A 22,781-nucleotide genomic window follows, 5' to 3' on the forward strand; every position below is an offset into this window, starting at 1 on the left:
CTCGGTGTGGTGGGTTACTCGGGGCCGATTAACAAGACCCTGCTGGCGTTCATCCTGTTTGTTCACGTGCTGATGGAGCTGAGGTGCTTCTAGCAGGAGCAAAGAATGTGTACGTGGTGGCACAAAGGTCTGCTGTATTGTCAACCCTTTGTATCCCGCTCCAGGGATGTGTTGATGAAATGTGGTTGAAGAATCGAGGTACGGGTGCTGTCAAACATGCTGGTGTTGCTATGAGTTAACGAGTTGCCACCTCCCAGCCCACAGCTCGTGTGCCCATGCTTTTTGGTTTGAGCTGTGTTGTCCCGGGGTCGGGATGGGTTGTGTGTGCATGTAGTTGGCTTCCACAGACGAGCGGATAAGCTGTAGGTTAATTGTGGGTAACGGATATTTCATCTCCTTATCTCCCTGCCTTGACCTTCATACCTAGTTCTGCAATCGGATCTGACGATTGGTCTGTAGATTTTTAGCTATTTTCAGTATTTCCTGTCCTCAGATCTAGTGATAGGTCAGGCTGACTTTTAGCAACACGTACAACTTAATCCAGTGTCCTGCCCCGAACTGGCTGTTTTCCCTGTAATTTCTGCCATTTGTAGCGAGTGAGCGCTTGGATCCTTTGGTCTGTATCTCCTTTCATGTGCAAGTGCTGCGTTTCAAGCCTGTAAAATCAGACATCTCAGATATGCCTGAGGACACACGTAGGGTGCAGAAGGAGTTTGAGTTAAGGGAAGCCAACGAGGTCTCACGAGGGTTGTTGTTAAGCTCTTGTTGCCGTTCAAGGGGAGTTGTCCTCTGGGCCGTGGTGGTGGTTGCAGCCCACTTGGCCAAGGGGTTGCTTTTGGTCGTTGCCTGCACGTAGGCAGGCCAGCCTCGGGTGCTTCAGCTCTGAACCCAGCGCCGTTGCCAGCCTGGGCAGAGCTTTGGTGCAGGATGAGCTCTTGGACCACCCGAGCGACTGTCGTTGAGCCTTGCAGGGAGAGCACGGCGAGGAAGGGGACGTCATCGTTTCTTGGGCTGCTCCTCTTGGGTGGATGAAGCCTTCATGTTTCACATCTGCCAGCCCAGCTTTCTCCTCTGGCCTCTCGGCATAGACCTGTTCTTAGCCGTCGGGTATCTTTTAACAAATGCCTTTACTCTTCCTCACTGCACGCAGACTTGCGTCCCAGCAGCAGGTTGAGGCTGGGAGAGCCTGGTCCCACACACCCCATCCCTGCAACCGCCCTTATCTCAGCTGGCTTGGCCGTAGCTCCCTTTCCCTGCCTGATCAAAGGCTTGAGGGGTTGGAAATCAATTTGTTGGCGTTTTATTAGTCACTGGGGTGTTGTAAAGACACCCTTTGCCTCTCCTGAGGCAGAGTGCCATCCTTGCCCTATCTTGCCCACGTGAGAAATATCTGTAGGGGAAAGTTTTGCAAAGCTCGGTGGTGACTTAAGAGGCAAAGTCTGTATGGCTTTGGAAACGGAGACTTTGACCCGTGAATTACTCCTGAAATTGTCCGTGGCCGTGAGCAAGAGCTCCCATCTCCTTTGTGGTTACCGCAGGCTCGAAAGCTTTTCCGCAAGGATCTCTTAGCTAGAGCTAAAACTTCTGGGTTGTTTTCAAACATCAATTTTAATTTTTTTTCATTAGGGTAGCTGATAAATTCCCATTGACTTCAGTGAAAATCGTTATGCTACCTTTAAAGATTTTATTTAAAAAAAAAAAAAACAGAAAAAAGCAAACAACTCCCCACCTCCTGTGAAGGCTTTCATCTTGCTGGAAGGGAAACTTTTTAATTCAGGCTTTGCTGAATTTCAGCCTAATAAGGCTCTGCGTCGCAGACGCAACTGCGGGACGTGTTGCAGGCAGGGAGGGAAACAAGAATTAAAAAAAAAAAGCCGAGTGTTCCTGCTATCAGCGTGTGTACGGGCAAGTAAACAGCCAAAACCGCACACGGTATCTGCCAAACAAGCGGGCGAAGGAAGAACAGCCTTGTTTCCTGTTGCTGGAAGGCCGTGTTGTCATATCCTTACCCAGCTATTTTAAATTGCTTTTTGCTTTCTTCCTGCGGCTTAAGGTAAAAGCAAAAACCTCAGGAGCGTTGGTAGGTGGAGCACCTCGTTTGGGGTATGTTGTGTACCGCCACCCGAAAACCAGACCTGTGCCTGCCACAGCTGTGAAAAAGCTTCTTGTTCCCCTTTAAAATCTGAATTCTGTAGATTTTTTTCCTCCCCATGGTTAATGAGTGTCCTGCAAAGCTGGTGTTTCTCGCAATATTGCCGTAGGCGAGAGTCTTGCAGTGTTTTTTTGCATAAAGCAACCGAGGTGCCAAGAAAGGGGCAACGGGAGGTCCCAGGTGGTGGGTTGAACCCAAAACTTCTTGCCCCTCACCCTGGTCTCAGCCCTCCGAGCGGCTGCGTGATTCCTGGTCGGCTCTCCCAGCTCACCCGTGCACGTCGGAAGAACGGCTAAAACCATTCCAGCCCAGCCCTTGGAGGGGATTTTATTGCGAGATAAAAATCGTCGCTTATTATGCGATAAACGTCAGAATCAACTTTCTCCGTATTTAGTGCCGGGGTTTATCAGTCGTCAGCATCTGAGAGGAGCGGTGGGAAAGTCCCAGCCTTGGTTATTAGTAGATTATTCTTTTTATCAAGGAGAGAGGCTGACCATGGAGAGCTTCTGGGGGGAGGCTTGTTTTGTGTGCTGAGGAATGGCTAAATCCATGTTTTCAAATCTCTACCCTGACTTTCAACGACCCAGAGCAGGTTTCCACAAATACAGAATGAGGAAAGGGAACCTGCAGCTGATAGCCAGGGCCCTCAGAGGCATATGACGACTGTATAAAATAATAATATAAAATGATAATATAAAATAATTCCAGTGTGAGTTAAGGACTCGCGCAGTGTGCTTCTCGATGCGATCTCTGATTGCACCGGCTTCCGTAGCTTTGAGAGACCTGAGTTGAGCCTTAGCAGCTTTTTATCCTGGCTGATGTAAAATCAGTGGAAGCGGGGATTACAACCCAGCAGGTGCCCACCCCATAAATCAGTCCTGCCAAAATACCTGGCATGGGTGCTGGAAGCGGGTCCTGACGGGCGACGGAGGGTGACCAGGCTCTTCCGGGCAGGGCCGAGAGGGCAGCAAAGTCCCAGCGCTCTTGTGTTACTGCTCGCTCCCATTTTGGCCGGAGCTCTAGTTCCCGGGGCTGCCTCGCAGGATTATTCCTGGGAATAAATCACTGAATAACGACAGAAAAGCATTTTTCCCCCGCCCATACCGCCCCGGAAGGACGGTAGCCTTGCAGCCAAGTTGTTTGCATGAAACAAACCCAGGAGTAACTAATCCTCCAGTGCAGAGGGAAAACACGCAAGCATGTTAAGACTATATGTGCTATATAAAGAACAAGGGGTTCTTCGTGGGTGTTGATCTCTTCTCCCAAGTGACGAGCGACAGGACAAGAGGAAATGGCCTCAAGTTGCGCCAGGGGAGGTTCAGGCTGGATATCAGGAAAAATGTCTTTACTGAGAGTGGTGAAGCACTGGCAGAGGCTGCCCAGGGAGGTGGTGGAGTCCCCATCCCTGGAGGTGTTCAAGGAACGTGTGGACGTGGCACTGTGGGACATGGTTTAGTGGGCATGGTGGGGTTGGGTTGGTGGTTGGACCTGATGATCTTACAGGTCTTTTCCAACCTTTGTGATTCTGTGTGTGATTCACTGCAGCAGCGTGTGGTGCGATGCCTTGTTGGAGAAGCCAAGTCCATGCTTTCTTCTGCCTTTCTTAATCTTGCGGTCTTAAAATTAATCAGGATTCAGGGTAACAATCCTCTGTCCATCGGTACTTGGAAAACCTTTTATCTAAATAAAGTAGGGTTTTTTTCAAAGGTGCTTGGGGTGTTTCTGTTGGGATACAGTGAAGTTGGAGGTTGGCTCCTTGGGCTTCTTGTAAAAGCCTTTCGTCACTCAGGTGCTTGGCCAGCGAGCTTTGTTGCTGTATCTTTTGGAGAGATCTTTTGGCGTTGGGTTTTGAGCCTCTCACTACAAGAAGGGCATCGAGGTGCTGGAGCATGTCCAGAGAAGGGCGACGGAGCTGGTGAGGGGTCTGGAGCACAAGTGTGATGAGGAGCGGCTGAGGGAGCTGGGGTTGTTCAGTCTGGAGAAGAGGAGGATGAGGGGAGACCTCATCGCTCTCTACAACTGCCTGAAAGGGGGTTGTGGTGAGGTGGGTGTTGGTCTCTTCTCCCAAGTGACAAGCGACAGGACAAGAGGAAATGGCCTCAGGTTGCGCCAGGGGAGGTTCAGGCTGGATATTAGGAAAAATGTCTTTACTGGGAGAGTGGTGAAGCACTGGCAGAGGCTGCCCAGGGAGGTGGTGGAGTCCCCATCACTGGAGGTGTTCAAGGAACGTGTGGACGTGGCACTGCGGGACATGGTTTAGTGGGCATGGTGGGGTTGGGTTGGTGGTTGGACTTGATGATCTTACAGGTCTTTTCCAACCTTTGTGATTCTGTGATCTTCCTGGTGTGAATTTTAGGAAGGTTTTCAAACCAAGGAATCTTTGGTAAAATACTTCCAAATCTCATCAAGATACACGTGCAGCACAGCCTGCCGTGGCACGTTACCCCGGGCATTGTGGATGCGAAAGATGAGCTCGGGGCAGGAAAATGTTACACTGAGTGACTCAAGACAGAGTGCTGAGGTTGTCGTTAGTTTTACAAGCTTTTTCTTTATTTTTTACAGGTTAATTGTGTTCTCAGAAAGATCCCTAAGAGGTTGTTAGTAATTTCTTTCCAATACAAAGCCAGTGCAGAGATGATGCTCGAGAGGATATAGGCGGGGTTGGAAATCATGAGGGAATCCAGTCTTCTGCTCTTGGGCTGCTGTTTCCCAGCACCAGGAGGGAGGACTGGGCAGGACACTGTGTTTAAGCAAAGCCCTTTCCATGCAGAAGATCATTTCAAGCCATTGCTGCTCATTTTCTCTAACCTGTGTTGTGTGGTTGGGTAAGGGAGCAGGCACGAAGGCGATTTGTTAGTCGACCTAAGAGATTACAGCTTTTAAACTCGTTTGTGTCCCAGCAAACCTTGCTTTTGCATTTATCCAAACAGCACGTGATGCTCTTCGCTCTGCAAAACCGGCTTTATGAAGTCATTTGCAAGATGACTTCAATGGGATGGAAAAATCTTCCTCGGGGGCAGATGTTCCCTTTGTCGTTGCTGTTTGTTTCTCTAATGCATGTGTTGCGTGTATTTTGCAAGTAAATAAACGGCTTTAGTTTTCAGAGCTGCGAGGAGAACTAAAACATCTGTTTTGTTCTTGCCTTCTCAGCAAAAGGTGTGAGAGGAGAGAAGTGTATCTGAATGCTGGAGGTTGTCCGGAGCCTGCTCGCTTGCAAGGACAGCGGCTTGAAGACTCTTCTCCCGCCTCCCAGCCTGATGGTAGGACTCTGCAGGGCAGCTGGGAGGAGTTTCTTATTCTGGGGACTGTTTTCCTCAACCTCTTTTAATAGATAAGAGGTGATTGGGGCTAGAGAGAGGTACCTGGCCTCTGCAGAATTATTTTGGGGGCAAATAAAGGCTGGTGGTGCCCATCAGTGGGGTAAGATGCTGTGGGCAATGGGAGCTTCTGAGCTGTTTGCTCCTTCACAGAAGGAAAGAGAGGGTACAAGCACTTGGGAGACCCATTTTTCTAAATAGGGGTAAGGAATTGGTGGCATGTGTTACTCTGGAGAGGACCAGGGAGGACTCTCCTCCTTAAAAACCCAGAGCTTTTAAAGGGAGCCCGTTTGTTGGAGCAAATGGGATGGGAGGTGTGGACACCGCATCCCGCTGCACGTTGTTTCTTGGTGGCAAAAGAGGGGAAAGTGTCGCAGGGCTTGTGTTGAAAGGAGGACGGTGTTGAGCAGAGTGGCTTTATTTATGGGGAGAGGAAGAGATTAGAGCATGGGGATAGGCGCTATAAATCACGGAGAGCGAGAGCAGCGGGGCGAGGATGCGGGGTGTTGGCTCTTCTTCGTCCCCGCGTTGCTTTGGTCGCTGGGTCTCATACTGTTAGATAACGAAAAGCACTACCAAGCTCAAATATGTGTTAGAGAGATGGAGAGTAAGAGGGGTTTTTTGGAAGCTTTTGGGTTGGAAAAGCTGGAGCCAAGTGTTCCTAATAGCCCCTATTACAGCAGCAAACCAGTGCTGCTGGTAGTCTTTAATTTGGTCAGTAGGAGAGGGATGAACTGTAATGTTTCAAGAGGTGAGAACTCAAATTTGCAAATGAAAGCTTCAGCCCTGCTGCAGAAGGTCTCAGCTGAAGGCTTCGTGCAGGAGTGGCTTGAGCCAAATTACACGCTACCCGCTCGCCCCTCTTAAACTCCCGGTGCCTTAAACGCTTCTTAAATAGTCCTCTTATCCTTAAACCCCAGTTGCTTGGAAAATGACCCTCTAGAGATCCTATCGTGGATACAGATAGTAACTGGTCCAGCTGAATCCCGTCCTGTGTTTGATGCAGCGTTTAAGGTGTAAAAGGACAATTTTGGAAGTGCTGGATGCTTGCGGATGCCCGCAGGAGTCAGGAGAAGCTGTGAATCAGCATATGAAAAATGAACCACTTTGTAGCATTGATACTCCCCATCTTCTGCAAATTCAAGGCTAAATTTTTCCCCTCTTTTAAGCACGCCTGGTTTCTTTGGCGTCGTGTAGTTGTGTAACTGCTGGATTTAGCCCATTATCTGCGAGGGAACTTTCTTGCCTGCAGCAATGTTTTAGCTCCTTAATACCGCTGTAATGTTCTGTAGCTTTTTATTAAATATAGATCGCTTAATTTTGTGCTTGAAATAACCCATTTGACAGTTTAAAGGAGTGTTTCTGTAGGGGAAACAACTCTCTTGTTGGTTTAATATTAGAAAAAAAAAAAGGATCATGCCAGTGGCTGGGATGGTTGCGTGTAAAACCCTTACCATATCCCAGATCCGTGTAATAATTTCAAATATCTGGCGATAATGCAAAAAATTGCAACCTCATTACTGGAAAGAAAGTCAAAGCTGCTGCGTTTACGTTTTGCTCATCCGAATTAGATCTATAGGATGCTGGTTGAATATAGGCTCAGCATTGCTGCCCAGCTCTGGAAGCCGCTTTCGCGCCTCCGCTGAATCCCAGAGAGTCGCTGGACGGTTGGGAGGGTGGGGAGGAGGGGAGAGGCGGCTGAGAGATGGGTGTGATCTTTAAGCATGTCATGTCGTGGTACTGGCTTTAATTAGAATTGGTTTTGCTTCCAGGTCCTCCACGCTGTGGCAAATAACTCCGTGCCCGGGAGAACGAGCGGCTGCGGTGCAGCATCCTTCTCGATGAAAAAGAGATGTTTGTGGAACGATGAAAAAGAGGTGCTTGTGGAACGGCTGTTCTCCGTATCCTCATGGAAGTTTAACCCTTATCTCTCTGTGCCGTCTCTGTCCTTGCATCCCTCCCCGGGGCTGATTATTCGTGTCTGACTAGGATAAGCTAAAATCTCCTGCTGTGCTTTGGCACTTTGGAGGTCCTTGGCTGCCTCATCCCAAGAGGTGAGTCAGCTTTGCTCTCTCGCGGTGCCTAGGAAAGCCAAGGGGTGGCTCTGCGGCGCTGGTAGCGAGCCGTGGGACCGATTGCAGCGAGGTTAAACCTGAGATACAGAAAGACACAGCTCAGGAGCAAAGTCAAAGCGAAGCCCATGTCCGTCCGGGCTGTGGGCCTTATTTTTTCCCACCAAATAAGGCTTTACACTATGTATTTCTCAGATGGCTTTAATCATGCATGCGGGAGAAATATCTAGATATACAAACTGTGAATCTGTCATCTAAAAATTCCTCTCTTCATTTTTGCTGCTGTTTATATGTCCCGGTACAGAAGGTCTGTGCCGGCGATCACCTTCCGATCGTGGATGCAATCAAAGACCGTCCTTTAAATTTTCCACCGCAGAATCGCTTCAGCCAAGCGTGGGGCCCTTGTTCAGCTTGGCTTTTTTTAGCTTCCATTTCTGAGCCGAAGGCTCAAAGAAGAAAGAAATAGGTGAGATGAGAGCACAGGCTCCAGCAAAGAGGAAAGAGCAGACATATGTCTGGGTGTAGTCATACAGCCACCCTGCGGGAGAAAAGATTGTTATTAAAGCTGTTGGATTTTTCTCACCGAAAAAAATCATTTTTGGGAGGTGGGCGGGAAGCAAAGGATGTGTGTTCTCATTTAAGAATTCCTCAGATATTTTCTTTAAGTTATCTTAACTCTTGGTGTGCCTGCTGCTGTGCAGCATTTCCATGGACAGTGAGGACCATCGCCGTTGGTCTAACAGGCAAACTTGTAGGTCATTCTTCCTGGAGCTAACCTCTCCTGATCCTTGTAATGGACATGGATTTTAATTTGATTTGAATTTAATCCCTGATATTTTTTCCTGTTTTAAATAAATGGTCCAAAAGTAGCTGCTGCAGCAGATGGAAGATCCCACCGGGCTGGTGAGATGACTTGCACGTGTTGGTGTTTGCAACATCTGGGCTGCAAACTCCAGATTCTCCAGCCTTGCCTTCTTGTGAGCAGACCCAATTTAATGCAACCTGCCTAATATGAGAGATCCCAGGCCAGGAGCTTGAAATGAACTTGCTTAAAAGTAGCTTTGTGAGCACTTAAAAGGAAAAACTAAATTCCATAAAGACTCAGGAATCTGCGAGGGGGCAGGTCGCCTTTTAAAATGACCTCAAAGTGTTTTGTTTAGTTATGGCATATCATCTCGTGTCTAGACGATCATTCTAAAGGCGGAGAATTCCTCCGTTTGAATCGAAAATATACAAAGCTATGGGAGTTGCTGCTGCACGTAATAAAAACCTTCATGTACTCCCAAATCTGGCGTGGGATGGTTGGATGCCCGAGGTGGGTTAGCAGCTCAGCCAGATCTGCTGGCGCAAAATGCAATTCCTCCCGTGACGTATGTGGACTTGCGTGATTTACACAAACAGCAGATCTGGCCCAAATTTGGGATTCTTAAACCCAGCTCTGGTTAGGAAGGGAAATAATAGAGTCCCCGGAGACCCCAGTCTCAGCTGCGCAGCAGCGTTACCGCCGCTGTTATCTGCGAGTGCCGCAGCTCTGAGTAGGGAAGGAAACGGTGCCGGTAAAATTTGGGGATCTCTGACAAACCAGAGGTGCTAACATTTTCCTTGCTGTAGATTTACACGGCTGCAGGAGGGTTTTATAAAACAGAGGAAAGGCTGCGGGCTGCTTTGCTCTACCCCGGTTTCAGTTTCTGTTGGCTCGTGCCTTTCTCAGGGGGAGTTTCACCTCTGCTTTTTTTTCTCAGGGATATCGTGTGAGCCGTGGCGCAGGCGAAGATGGAGCTTGCTGTCGGAAAGGAGGATCCCGTGGCACTGGACTTGGCGACGTGGGTGGCTCTCCCGTGACCCTGATGTTTTTGCGGAGTGGTTTATTCTCAAAGGTGGGATCTGTTTTTACTGTCTGAAAGTCTCTGGGGTTTGGACAGGAGAAGGGAAGCTAACGTAGTCACTTACAAGATGTACAGGACAGAATGCTCCAGTTGCGGAGCTCTGATTTATTTAAATTATTTTTAAAGTATCCTTCAGGATATTTTGTTTTGTTTTTTCTATAAGCTCTACTTGATGCTGAAAGACCAGCATTGCCTCCTCGCCGGCAGCACAGCGCTGACCTTCCACCGCATGACACCCACAGCCCTTTAAAGCACCTACGCTGTCTGTGCCCCTGCTCCTCATCCAAAACCCAAATCATTCCTGCTGCGGAAAGCTGAATTAGAAGCTCACGGTGTGCAAACATCAGCAAAGCAGCAGTTTTGTCAGCAATGCTGGTAAATCCCTGACACCTGAGTGGTCCAAACTAAACATCCACGGCACATAAGCGGGCTGCGGGCTGTGGTCAGGCTGTTGAAATTGTGCTGCCCATCTGTAATCAGATATTTTCTTCATTCCTGATATGCTAAGTAGCAATATCTAGTGTGAAGTGCGGGTAAAATTTAGATGAGAGCATCTAAACGCATGTGCCAGCACAGCTTTCGAATTACTCCATCCTCTCCCCCTTCACCACCCAAATTTGCTGGGGCTGGAGTTTTTGTGTGCTGGTTGCTGGAATCTGGTTCGTAATCTTGGATTACACGGTCTGTTTTATTCTTTTGTAGTTTGAGTTACTGATTTGTATTGCTTATGGAAATAAAATATACTCTTCTCTCCTTAGCTCGCTCGTGACTTCTCAAAATAATGTTTGTTCTGTTTTGGTTTGGGTTTTTTTCAGCACGGCAGAAGCATCCAGCAGTGCTGGCGGACCTGGAGCTGTGAAGGAGCCTTCAAACTTCTCACCCTGGGCTCTCGGTCGGGCCGGTTGCCGACAGATTTAAGGGCTTTTAGTTAAACAGATTTGCAGGTAAGTCACCTTTCCGTTGCATTGCGATTAGGCTTTGTTCTAGTACGCAAAATAAGCATTTTTAACCTTTGCAGTTCTCATTATGCCTTGGGTTTCACTGCGTTAAAAACACTTGGGTTTTATAAAATTGTAATTCTAGAGTCAAGGTTTTAGGGCGGTCAGCAGCAGTCAGAGGCACTAAACCCCAGGGTCTCACACAGCCTTTAAATCCTGTCTGTATTCTGTAAGGAGCAGAGGCTTTTGGGCACTTAATCAGGAGCTTCTGGTCATACTCAGTTTTCACGCTTAATACAGCTGTATTGGAAGGGAAAATTGCAGAATTTATCTTGGACCACAGACCTCGATCCTGAAATCTGAGCTGGTTCCCTCTCACCCTGCCTATGGTGACGCAGATCAGCGAGAGTTTTGCTTCTTGGCTTGCTTTGGCCTTTATTTATCCCACCAGTATTAGGAAGACTGATTTCTGTGGAAGGCTTTTTGCAGAAACCTGCTTGCTTTACAAAACGCAGAAGCGCTCACGCCGTGAGCGGTTAGCGCTTTCGGAAAGCAAAAGGCTTCCAATCAGCGAAAATATATTGGAAGCGGATGGAAGTATAACCGCTATCTTAGTGTGTATGAGGCATGGATAAGAGATAGCCAAGTTATTTAGCTCTTTTCATACTGTACGGTACTGCGTTGGGGAATTTACTGCGATGGTTGTACAGGGATTGCTTTCTGGTGGACATACATCTTGTATCAGCAGAAGAGATCTCACCCGATATAGTCTATGTATCACCGTGACAGCGTAAAGCACACTGTCAATGAAACGCTTTAGTTGCTCGAAATTGCATCCATATACAGAGTTTTACCAACCTAGAAATATTGATGAGGGAAATCAATTTTTTTCACACGCTCGCACTACAGCAACGTTGCTAAAACTTTGCACGGAGCTGGTATTTACAGAACCCTTGGCAGCTTCGAGCAAAGTGCCTCTGCAGGCGTGGGGCGGCTGATAGCAGAGGGCAGGAAGCGATAAATGAAGAATGGGCGGCCAGGTTTTATTCAGGATACGTTTGCTGGGTGACTGAGGGGACATCGTTCGCACTGATGTTTGACCTTGCAGTTTTTTCTAGTTTGTTTGCATCACGAGGACCTAGGAAGAGCTCAGATCCCGTTTCCAGCTATGAGGTACGGCTAAAGGGCCATCAGGGAAAGGAAGAGCTTTGTCCTGGCCAAGATGTTTGGAGGAGAACAAGTCCCTTACTCGTAAACGGAGAGCGGAGACTCGCTTCTAAGCGCTCAAACTCTGCCAGATACTCAAAACTGCCTTGGTTTTCTGGCAGAGGGAGGAGAGGAAAGGCTTTTCATCCTCCTTATCTTTGGGCCCAGGAGCTCTTGTGGCTGAGCCACGTAATCTTCTTCAAAACAAGAGATTACTGAGACTTCTCCTTACGGTTCAGTGCCTCTGCTTGGTGGGACTGCTGCTGAGCCCCTCCTTGCTTTACCTCCCTCTCCTCGCCTCCCCTCTGCTCCCTCTCTTCCAAGTTCAGTGTTATGATGCTCTGTTGAGGGTAAAATCCGCTGTAATGTGGTCGTGACTCTTCTGCTGTGGTCGGGGTTAAAAGGTGCGCGCGGGGTTTAGCCTCCTTTTTTCCATGCAGCTATTTTCCAAACCGCTAGTTGGGTTTTGCAAATTCATGACCAAAATATTGCCTGTGTATAAAGATAAATCTCTGAAATACGGTGGTTGGTTTTTTTTTTTTCCCCCACTTGGACAGGAAAACCCATCCTTGGATGCATACGGGTAGGAGAGTGAACCGGCAGCAGGTTTTATCACTGGATGTCTGCGGTGGGTATATATTACACGTAACGTTAGAGTTACCTGCTAGAGGAGGTCCGCCGACGGCCGCTATCCCAGCAAAGAAGGCAGCAAACCCCAGGTAGCTGTGGAGTTTTTGCACACCCACTAGATCTACCTGTTTGTAAACCAAAATGGATAATTATTGATTGAGTTAAACCAAAATGGATAATTATTGATTGAGTTCACGTGAACGCGCGAGCACGAGAGATATGGGGGTTTTTTTCTGGGGAGTTTCCTTTTCAGCTGCAGTTTTGAAAGGACTTTGCACCTGTAGGTCTGATCCAGCCTGGAATCCGCTCGCCTCCTTAAGGCCAGCATGGAAATTACTGGGATGCGAGCGGCTTTTTTGCCTTCCAGCTGCTTGGCTGTCTCCCGAAACTAGTAATGCTGCAAAGACTTTGAGGAAGGTGTTTTAAACTCTGAATTCCTTCCCAGGAAGAAATGGCATATTGTGATGACGCCTCTCTACCCGGATCCTGCCATTAACTGGTCTGTGCGTGGTGTAGATAATTCTGGAATCGGGAGCAGATACACACAACCCTCTGTCTTAGCGTTAGTGAGATGGGGACCAGGATGAATCCATTCCTTTCCTCTGAGCTGGAGCAGTCTCCTTCAGAAAGGATGGATGACGTGGAAGGCAATTAGCATGAAAAATTAGCATTAGTCATGAAAAATCTGCGATAAACTCCCAGCGCTTCTGTTGCATCTGGGCTGTGGATACCAGTAAGTGGGTTGGAGAGGAGATTTGGGGCTCTCCAGTGGCTGGAGAAGGAGTCTGGGAAGGCTGGAGGGGGAGAGCCCTCTCGTGCGGGTCTGCAACAGCCCAGGGTAATTCAGCTTTCCGAAAGGGTTTTCGGATCACTTTGGAATACTCTTGGAAATGCCACATACTACGTTTTTTAATGAAATATCCTACTCACCAGCACAGGGAGGACCAGAGCCATGAACCCACCGCAGAAAACGGCGAAGGCCACCGCGTAGGTCATGAGTAACGGGAAGGTGGTGGCCAGAGGACAGAGCAGGTTAGTGATGCCGCCGAGGACAAGGTAAGCCACGTGGTAGTGATACTTCTTGGTCCAGTTCTGGTCGGCGACCCAGCCCGAGAGCAGCTGGCTGACCATCTCCGTGATGCCTGGGGGGGAAGAGGAGTTCACCGGAGCCTCAAAGAAGACTTTATTTTTATTTATTTATAATTTTTTTGCTATTTTGCACTGCGTTGCTCTGAAACGCATCCCGATTCCACCTGCCCTCGCTATAAGAACGTGACCACAAAGGGCTGATACGCCGGGAAGTTACTGGAAGGCGTTTTTTAGGCTGTTGTAAAATTCATGCTTGGTGTTTTTTTTTTCTTTACCTTGGTGCCTGCTATTGCCAAGTGCCTGTGAATGCACCAAAGTGGTCTGTAAAAATTCAATTAAGGGCTGCGCACTCAGCAGAAAACTCTGCAATGCCCGTCACTAAAAATAGGAGAGAGAAGCTTGCTGTTCGATCTCTTTTTCAAGATAGAGAAAAAGCAGAATATGGAGAAGAAATATGCTTATGGGATTTTAATTTTTATAAAGCAGCAAAGGAGGACAGAAGCCCAGCAATTTTTTAAAGGCTCAGCAAACTTTTGATACTTGGATTTTGCATTTCTCAATATGTTTTCACGAACTAAAGATCAGAGCAGTGCTCGCTGTCAGCTAATATCCTGCTGACCACTGTGTCCCTCCTACTCTTAATTCAAAACATCAGATTAATTCCTGTGCTCTCCTTCTAGATTCCTTGAGAGCATACGTCATTGCTAAATATTATACGGCAGTGCAGAAGTAGAATTTATTTTTGTACAATAAAATATTTCACGATGACTGAGGTTGCAGCCGCTTTCTTAACCCAATGCGACTTTAGTGTTAATCCCTGCTTATAATCAGGCGTGTTGTTATTTTTCGGGGCTGGGGGTTGAGGGTTTTTTTTTTCCCTTGGAGGTGAATGCGCCAAATCCAAATGGCTAGATCCAAGTTAATGGTTGGGTTTTTTTTCCCCCAATATTGAATTTTTTTCTCTCTGCACACATTCCTGCGTCAAACTGGAGGTCTTTGAATGCCGAGTGACTCTGGATTTCTGTGGCTTGTGGGTTTACTCGAGGCAGGGGCCGTGGTGGGAAGGCTTTAGGAGGACAGATAGCACCTATGTCATTGGAAGCTTGTGTTTGTTCGGTGCAGCGAGGATGGGGGATCATCTAGCTTAGGTTGAGAGAACCACCCACCATGTGAGAGCGACTTTGTACATCTACAGAAGGCGTCGCTATATATACAGAAGGGGGGTAAGGGCTGTGAGCTAAACCTCTTCCATGAAGATCTATTCTAGGACATATTTAGGACTATTTCTTGGCAAGATTTGTGTTGCTTTTCTTTCCTATTCTGGTATCATTGTGATTATAAATGGGTTTAAAAGATTCTTTCGCCTACCAGCCACTGAAATAAGGTAAGAGGCATCCATGCTGCTTATACCCAGTGTCCTGGCTCTTGCTACCAGGTGGAAGATGGGCACGAAGTAGGCCAAGTGGCTGAACAAAAAAGACCACGTGAAAATGCAGAAGACGGGATCCGTCAGTGGGGAGAAGTCGAGGAGAGGCTGCGAATTTTCTTTTTTGGTCGGTGGAAGGGACTTGTAGCTTCTCTTGGCCTCGGTGGCTATTTCTGGCGAGTGGCTGTGCACGGGGGGTTTCTCAAGCCCTTCCAAAGCCGATGTATGTACCGGACCAGAGACATCTCTGCCGTCGGACATCATGAGTCCGTCCGTGGTGGGAAGGTCCTGTACGCTGCGAAGCTGTATTTCTCCGTGAGTGGTTTCATCTAAGCAGCCATCAAGGGTTTCTGAGTCCTTCTTTGCCATTAAAGACCCACGGTCTTCATTTTTAGCAGAGGAGCGTCGAGGCAGCTGGGTGCTGACAGGTCGCAGCAGCATGCTGGAAGGCACGAGGTTTAACACGATGCCTCCAAAAATCAGGAGAGTACCTGAGGGAAGACAGAAGATGCTTTTTCCTTGGCATGGGAAAGGAGGAGCAGTAGGAAATGATTTTTCTGGAACAGGATGTAGTTTGTATTGAACGTGGAGAAAGCTCTGTCATAAGGAGAAGGTCTCTTACAGGAGCTTTTATTCCTGTTTTTCTAGCTGGAAGTCCCTTTTGCTGTGATGGAGGCAACAAATCCAAGCTACCTCTGGGATTTGGGAGTTTGATTTGTTTTCCATCATTAGAAGTCCCTTACACGTGATGGACCTTCTAGATGGCCTGAAAAAGTGCAGTAAAAGTAGGGATTTTCACTTTTGGTTTTGGTTTCTGAGGTCTCTGTTTTGACTCTGACTGAACTTTCATGACTGATTAAGTGTTTAATCATGAACCAGATGTCCCCAAACTACCCTAGAAGAGGTGGAGTTGTTCCTCGGTGCATCCAATTTTTAAAAAGATCCTCTTATCCTGCCCGGATATCCTCAAACGCCCTCTTAATGCTGATGAATTTGGATAAACGGGACATGCGCTCACCTTGCCAGCCATAAAAATCAATGAGAAGTTGAGTGAACGGTGCTATTAAAAACGTCAGCCCCATCCCGGAGCGGGCGATGGCGTTGGAGAAAGCCAGCCGTGTCCTGCAGCGCTTGGCCGTCATCACCGCGGCCGCCTGGTAAAGGCAGGCGAAGCCCATACCTGTGGGAAGGGGAGAAATAAGATATCCACACCCAGAAAGTGAGTGCTTCATGTTGTGAGCTTTAGGGGTTCAAAGTCGAGCCATCCCAAGCTCGTTGTCCCCATGGTAGAGCTGCTCTGCAGGGTTCATGGGCCGAAAGTGGGGGGACTTCGGCTGTTGCAGTCAGTGGAGAACAAGGTTTCGTGCGTGGTGTTTAGTATCTGAGGTTCTTGAGGCTGTGCACTTTTAGTGAGGGATTTTAAAAGGCCAGGCTTCACGTTGCATACAGAAAAAAGCAAGGTTAGTTGGGTCTAACATGCTGAAACTGGTATTTTATGCTCCTGAGCATGAAGCTTTGGGGTTTCACACCATAGAAAGGAGCTGGGGATGCTTTGCTATTAAAGGAACTGCCGAGTTTAACATTAAAGGAGCTGCTTTTACTCATCGTGCACAGGAAAATCTCTGCCCGACTTTGAGTCGCAGGCTGCTCACCCAGGAGAAGTCCCATGGAGATGCAGAGGAAGGGGACGCTGGTGGCCTGCGTGCTGAGCAGGCAGCCCCCTCCGACCAAGCCGGCCCCGATGATGGAGGTCGGCCGCTCGCCCAGCCTCCTGCAGACCACGGCCACGAGCGGGGCTGGAAGGGAAAGGAGGGAGAAATCTCGGGCTGAAGATGACAGATGACGCTTTGTAGGGCTTGGGGACTTGCACTGGGGTCATTGCATCTGGTGCCCCGGCGAGCGGCCCGTGTGCCACCCTGGGAGGGCCACAAGAAATTCGGGCTGGGTTAATATTCAGGAAAGTGGCCAAGAGACCTCGCCTCGTACCCTGGGAGCTCGGGGGACGGGGCAGGAATCAAAGCCCAAGCTTTCAGATGTCCTGAGCCTGCTTCCTAATGCCCACCACGCTCAGTGGCCACGCATTATTCAGCAGCTGGCTTGCTCGGAGGTGTTAATATTGGTGTTAGGGGTGAGGCTTTGCTCGGAATGTGTATAATAAACCTGCTACAGCGAGGTGGCGTGACACACACGATCCCCGTCCTTGCACCGTGCTCCTGCTAAGACGCGTGCGGGCGCCAGCCGTGTCCGGCTTGCCGCAATCTGGGATGGACTTCGGATCTGCAGAGCATCCTCAGCGCCCCTTCTATCAAAGCAAATGGGCTTGAGGTTGAAGTGCTGCCCCCATCCCCACGGCTGCCGGCTCACCTCCTAAGAAGCGCAGGGAGGACATGATGGAGCCGATCCAGCTGACTTGCTCGGAGGAGCCCCCCACCTCCTCTTGGAAAGCCACGAAGAAAATCCCAAAGGTCTTGAGCATCCCCATCACGACTACGTTGACCTGAGTTGGAAGCAGATGGAGGTGAGATGCCAAAGGGGTCAGGCAGGAGGGAAAGCTTTTCCTTCTGTTTTTCTTGTGTGGATAATTTGTTCTGTTTGGGGAGAAACAAACTGGGACATGTTAACTGGTGTAGTGTGTGTTGGGGAATATCAGCAGGGTGGACTGGTGGTGGCCACGCTACGGTTTATTAACCAGACTCTCAAAAAACCACCTGTGCAAACTGGCTTTTCCAAAGAAAAGGAACAAAATAACACTAGAGCCTGACTCTTGTAGGGTTTTTTTTGCTCTGCAAGCTATTTTTTAAATACTAAAAAATAATCTAAATGGGTCTGAGCACTCTGAAAAATCCTTGGGAGTTGATGAGGTGTTGAGCGGAGCAGGGATGGATATTAGCCAGAGCCGTTTCCCAGGCTAGCCCTGCCACAGGGGCAAAGGACGGATCGTGTCCTTAATTTTAACTCCCTCCCTCCTCCCTGGTAGCGGGTGGTTAATGATTGGCAGTGAGTTACTTTGGATGGAGTGGAAGTGGGGAAAGCTTCCCTGCGCTTCCCAGCTGGCGATGGCGTGGTCTTCATCACTGATGGGGAGGTGGTGTGTGGTATTAAAGCCCGAGGCGTGGAGAATTAGTGCCTTATAGTGGTGTCAAGATGCCCGGTCCTCCTGGGGGAGGGTAAGCGGGCTGCCTGCACCCTGTGCTGCTCCTGTGGCCAGTCCCTGGGGACCCATCTCTGCTCCGATCCTCCCCTGCCCCAAGATGGGATCTCGCCCTTACCGAAGGTGCAAGACACCCCTTTGGGGTTTGACACCCCCGTGGTGGTGTGTATGAGTAGGGAAAAGTCGTCTTATCGTTGCAAGCTGCCTTTTGCCCCTGGGCCGCAGGTTGGGCCACCCTCATTTACACCACTGAGATGTTTTCAGGTGGCATTTCGTAGACAAGGCGTGTGTCTTGGCTCAGCCTGCGGCGAAACGGGTGATGACACTCGGTGTAGCAAAGCACGGCTGATTTTTGCCCTTAGCCCTTAGCCTGTCCTGTCCTCTGCTCCGTGTGAGAGAGACTCGGGACTTCCTATCAGCCCCAGCTCCAGGAGGGCTTTGGTGAATTTGTTCTCTGCTTACCAGGAAGAAGTGAAACACCACTCCCCATGCCCACCCTCCAGCCACAGCTTCGGCGCCTGGGCTCTTCCCGGCTGCCGCAGCCTCCGGCTCTTCCTCCTTCCTTTCCCCTGGAAATGAGAATTTCAGGACATGTTAACACCGCTCTGTTGCTGATTCAATTCAAAGACTGTTCCCGTGAAAGCATCGGCTGCCTTTGAACCCTTTTCTGCTTTGCTGTGGGTGAGGTAGGCACCGGCGTTTTACATTCGGCTTGCAAAAGCTTTTGAGGGTGGGCGAAGCTTTTATTTACCAACAGATGTTAAGTTGCGTGTTATCACTGCCTGCAAGCAGTTTAATATCCTTTCACTTCCCCACCAAATTACTGTAACCGCTTCAGCTTTAAGGGATTTTAAGTGACAAAGCACTGTACTGCCGCTTTAGAGCGGAGAGTTTGGTTGGTTTGTGCCAGAAGTCGGGGGGGTCACCGTCTGTCTGTATCCATCTTTAAGCTCTCGTGGGAAGCTCTCCCTTCCCCATCCTTCTCTGCTCATCTCCCTTCTATCCTCTCGCCCGTCCCGCGCCTCTGGCAGCGGCAGGATCCTGCCCGAGGAAGCAGCTGGACCCTAGAGCAGTCGGGGCTGACAGACCCGAAACTTTTCCTTACCGCCTTGCTGCTGCATGCTGGAAAATCCTCCCTGAAACAGTCAATTGCAAAGAGGAATCATCTCTTCATTAGTTCCAGAGACGAAATCTCCCCTTCCTGACTTGGCACCCCAAAGTCTGGTCCTTCATTCGCCTCCGGTGAGGTCGATGGTGTCCGTCCTTCCTGATGAGCCCCGAAGCGGGACATGGAGCCCGGCAAGCACTGGGGCTGGGTGGACGGAGCCCGTCCTCCTCCTCCCTGGAGGCAGAGCCTGGCTTGCGGGGCCCCAAGGCCAGGAGTCCCTCCCCTTCCCCAGCCGGGAGCAGGAAACCCGGGGCTTTCGGAGCAGAAATCCTGCTGGGAGGAAAGAGGAGGGGAAGGCTGCAAGGGTTATAGCTCCAGGCACAGCCCTGGGTCTGGCCAGATGTTGAGCGGAGCAGTAGATGGCAATGGTGGACTGAAGCCAAGCCTGGGGCTGCTGGCGGCTGCAGGGGCGTGGAGCCCCGTCCCTGCCTGTCCTGCCCGCCCTGCCTCTGCTGCGTGGCCCTTGGCCCGGGAAACTGCGTCACTTAAGAGGGGATAGTCTGGAAAGCTTTAGGTTTTCCAGCTAAGATGCTCAGCAGCTGGAGCGGAGCAGCCGTGCCGCCGCAGCCCTTGAGCGGAGCCAGTAGTTGTGTGGGATTTGAGTTGGCTCCATGCCTCTATTGTAAATATGCACAAACTCCTGGGTAAATACAGCCCTCACACTTCCTCCCCCTGTTTCGGTTGACCTGTCACCCCAAACGGTGTTCCTGAGGTCAGATAAAATGGTAGGATCGTGATACCGATCTCTGCTCCCCTCCCTTGGCAGAGAGGGCAGTGCTCCGTCTTACTGGAGGAGCCCAGGATATATCAGAGCCTGTGGAGGAGCTTTCCCTATAGTAGGGCTTGTAATATGTGCCTTAAGCTTTTATTTAAGTGGAATGGGTTTTGCAGTGAGTATGGTTTAAGGGCTTGAAGGACTGGGGGGCTTGGCAGGTGGGAGGCTGGGGGTGCTGGCGGCAGCAGCAGCATCTGGTGCAGCATCTGCACTGGGAGCTGTCGGATGTCTGGGAGGAAACGCTCCAGCTTGAGCTGCTCCCAGCTCCATGGGCTGTCAGGGAGAGGGGAGAAGAGGGACCCTTCAACACCACCGCAGAGTTTGGACACACCAACGCTAGCTGCCGAGGCCGGGTCGTTACGCAGAATTAACGCTGACCTTGACAGGCAGGCGGAGGCCCATGTGCAGGCAGGCTCGCCTCTACTGCCCGTTTTGTACGTAGCAGTGACTGCGAGGCTGTGAATGTCGCTGACAAGCAGAGCTACTCCTAGTAGTAAAGTCAAAGCAGCGTGAATGTCGTATTGGCTCTGACCCAGCCCAATGTGTTAGCTCGTGCTCTGCTGTGAAGCTTCCCTTCCGCTTTACACGCGGACAGCTGCGGGCCAGCTCCTTTTTTACTCCCTTACACACAGGAAGCATTTCAGCATAGCAGATTTTCAAGGGGATAAGTCTTTCCGCAGGATTTTTTCCCTGCACAGTTTCAAATGCTCGGATCTGTAAGAAGAAGGGAGGCCTGGATTTGTGAGGATGTTGTCAACATCCATTTACAGTTCACACAGGGACCAGGCAGCACAGGCAGGGCCAGCATGTTTAGGTTTGAACTTCAATCCAGGTCATAGTAAGCAAGTAACTCTCCCGTCGAACCGTTAACTAGAGGAGGCTAAACATTTCCTAGGAGAAATTCCTGGGAGAGTGTTTGTACCTTTTCCACTGGAGGACCCTCCATTAATTCAAGTGCACTGCTCCTGTTCTCTAGAGAAATGCTAATGAAGAAGGGATTGCGAGAAGTTACCTCACTTGGCTTTGGAAACAGGGCACAGCAGGAGCAAAGAGAAGCAAAGGCGTGTTTTTGCAGGTCATTTATTGATTTCTCCAACAAATAAGGCCACGCACACACATACATACACCTTGTAGTATCTGATCATTACACGAGCTTGGTGGGTGACCTATGTTTCATCCTCAGCAGTAGAAGTGAGTTGGAGAGCCCGATAGCTGCACGGGAGCTGTTAGAGGGAGAGAGCGAGCCTTCAGCCCAGGTTTGGTACTACAAGCACGTTCTGCGCTGGAGCAGCAGAGGAGAGTGGTTGTCCAGTGAGGAGGAGCTGGGCCGGAGGTGGGAGTGGAGCACTGCGCAGCTTCCCGAAGGTCAGGACGCCAGCTTGTGCACTGCTACAGTGATGCTGTCGTGCTTCTGGATCATGATATTCCTAGAACGAGAAAAGTGCTGAGGCAGTTGAAAAGCCAACTGTGACGAGGAGGAGCTGACGTGGGTGGGAAACTGGACAGGGGTATCGTTCAGTGGCTGCAGTGACCCCCAGCTCTGTGCTAGACCTGTCAGTCGCTGCATCTCTTCTGCCCGCTCCCTTGAAGAGTGCTGGAGAAGTCTTTGCTTATCGCACTGACTGGCTACAGCATGGGCTTTGTTATCCATGGGGATCCCAAGTGTGGAAGAAGTATAGAGCTGCAGCAGCCACCACCCCCTAAACGGTTTCCTACTGCTTTTACAGTTCCTGCTTCTTGAGGTCACATTAATCTAATGAATTCATGTGCCTATGGCAGCGACTACCTTCCCCCCATGGCTTCAGAGATGGGGCTTCCTCCACATCTACCAGTTTAGCTCAAGATGCGGAGAGCTGCTCTAGGGATCTGATGCTGGGGAGGACCCCAGGGCTGCAGGAAAAGTGGCACCCCCAGGTTGGAAACTCACCCACTGTCCGATTCCAGGCACACCACGGGCGTATCGGTGGGGTCGGAGGTGAGCTTGGCTGCCTGCTGGGCGAGGACGGAGATGATGCCGGCATGCTCATCCGAGAGGGTTCCTCGGCCTGCGAGAGGTGGGAGACGTTGGCTGAAGCCCCACGTCCTGTGACGGTGCTTCACGTGGAGCAGCCTCCCGCCCCGGGGCCGAGGGGGGCTGCTCCTGCCTGGGCCCGTTTGTCTCCCCTGGGGGCTGATGCTGCGTCTCCCCAAATCGTTGTCCTCAAACCACCGAAGCGCCTGAATTTTAAGCGGCAGGAAGAGCTGGCTCCGGTTTGCTCCAGCGCGAGGGGGAAGCTGAGTACCATGGTGCAGGTGGGTGCCACACGGACCCCGGGGACACTTGGCGGGGGGGAAGGCTGCAGTAGAACAGGGCCTGGTGCCCCCAAGGTGTGCGGGAGGCCCCTGCACGCCACTGCCCCCAAACTGGGAGGGCTCCTGTAGGGCCCGGCCCGGTGCCCCCTACCCCCGGGAGTCCTTAGAGGGACCGGGCAGGGCCCGCTGCCCCCCAACCCGGGGTCTCCGGTGGGGCAGGCCCCGGTGCCCCCCGCCGCTGCTCGGTTACTTACAGCCCAGGTTGAGCCCTTGCGAGTCGGTGCAGAGGACGCCCACCACGGCCGGGCTCTTCATGCTGCGGGGGCAGACAGCGGCCGTCAGCGCCGGCCCGGCCCCGCAACCCCCGCCGGGCCCCGGGCCGGCCTAGGCCCAACTCCCCCCTCACCCCCCCACCCCGCGGCCCCGGCGGGGCACGGCCAGCCCTGCCCCTGTCCCCCGTGTCCCCCCCCGCCCCCCCCCCCCCCGGCCCGTACGTGTCCTCCAGGTGCTGCTCCAGCGTCCCCTCCATGCCGCCGGGCCCCGCACCCCCCACTTCCGCCCTACCCGGCGGCTCCTGGCAGCGGCGTCGCCCACGTGACGCGCGGGGACGGCGGCTCCTTAGGGCCTAAAGGCCTCGCTGCGCGAAGGCGCCCGCCCAGTGTCAGTGGGGCTACTCCAG

The 22,781-nt window shown here is 50.7% G+C and overlaps 2 protein-coding genes across 2 annotated transcripts; both read right to left on the reverse strand.

Moving 5' to 3' along the window:
• Positions 1-7,801: 7,801 nt before the first annotated feature.
• SLC16A4 (solute carrier family 16 member 4) lies at positions 7,802-19,016 on the reverse strand. The gene is made up of 10 exons (XM_059831348.1): positions 18,973-19,016; positions 18,330-18,436; positions 17,081-17,213; positions 16,369-16,512; positions 15,735-15,896; positions 14,948-15,207; positions 14,659-14,857; positions 13,132-13,343; positions 12,233-12,326; positions 7,802-8,079 (listed from the first exon to the last, which is right to left on the reverse strand). The coding sequence occupies exons 1-10, from the start codon at positions 18,986-18,988 to the stop codon at positions 7,925-7,927; spliced, it is 1,482 nt and encodes a 493-aa protein (XP_059687331.1). The 5' UTR covers positions 18,989-19,016; the 3' UTR covers positions 7,802-7,924.
• A 1,858-nt stretch (positions 19,017-20,874) lies between these two features.
• LAMTOR5 (late endosomal/lysosomal adaptor, MAPK and MTOR activator 5) lies at positions 20,875-22,654 on the reverse strand. Its single transcript, XM_059831351.1, has 4 exons — positions 22,597-22,654; positions 22,357-22,418; positions 21,738-21,855; positions 20,875-21,237 (listed from the first exon to the last, which is right to left on the reverse strand). Exons 1-4 carry the CDS (start codon positions 22,629-22,631, stop codon positions 21,177-21,179), a joined length of 276 nt encoding a protein of 91 aa, XP_059687334.1. The 5' UTR covers positions 22,632-22,654; the 3' UTR covers positions 20,875-21,176.
• Between the last annotated feature and the right edge of the window lie 127 nt (positions 22,655-22,781).

This window comes from Gavia stellata, chromosome 30 (assembly GCF_030936135.1).
Source record: "Gavia stellata isolate bGavSte3 chromosome 30, bGavSte3.hap2, whole genome shotgun sequence".
NCBI lineage: Eukaryota > Metazoa > Chordata > Aves > Gaviiformes > Gaviidae > Gavia > Gavia stellata.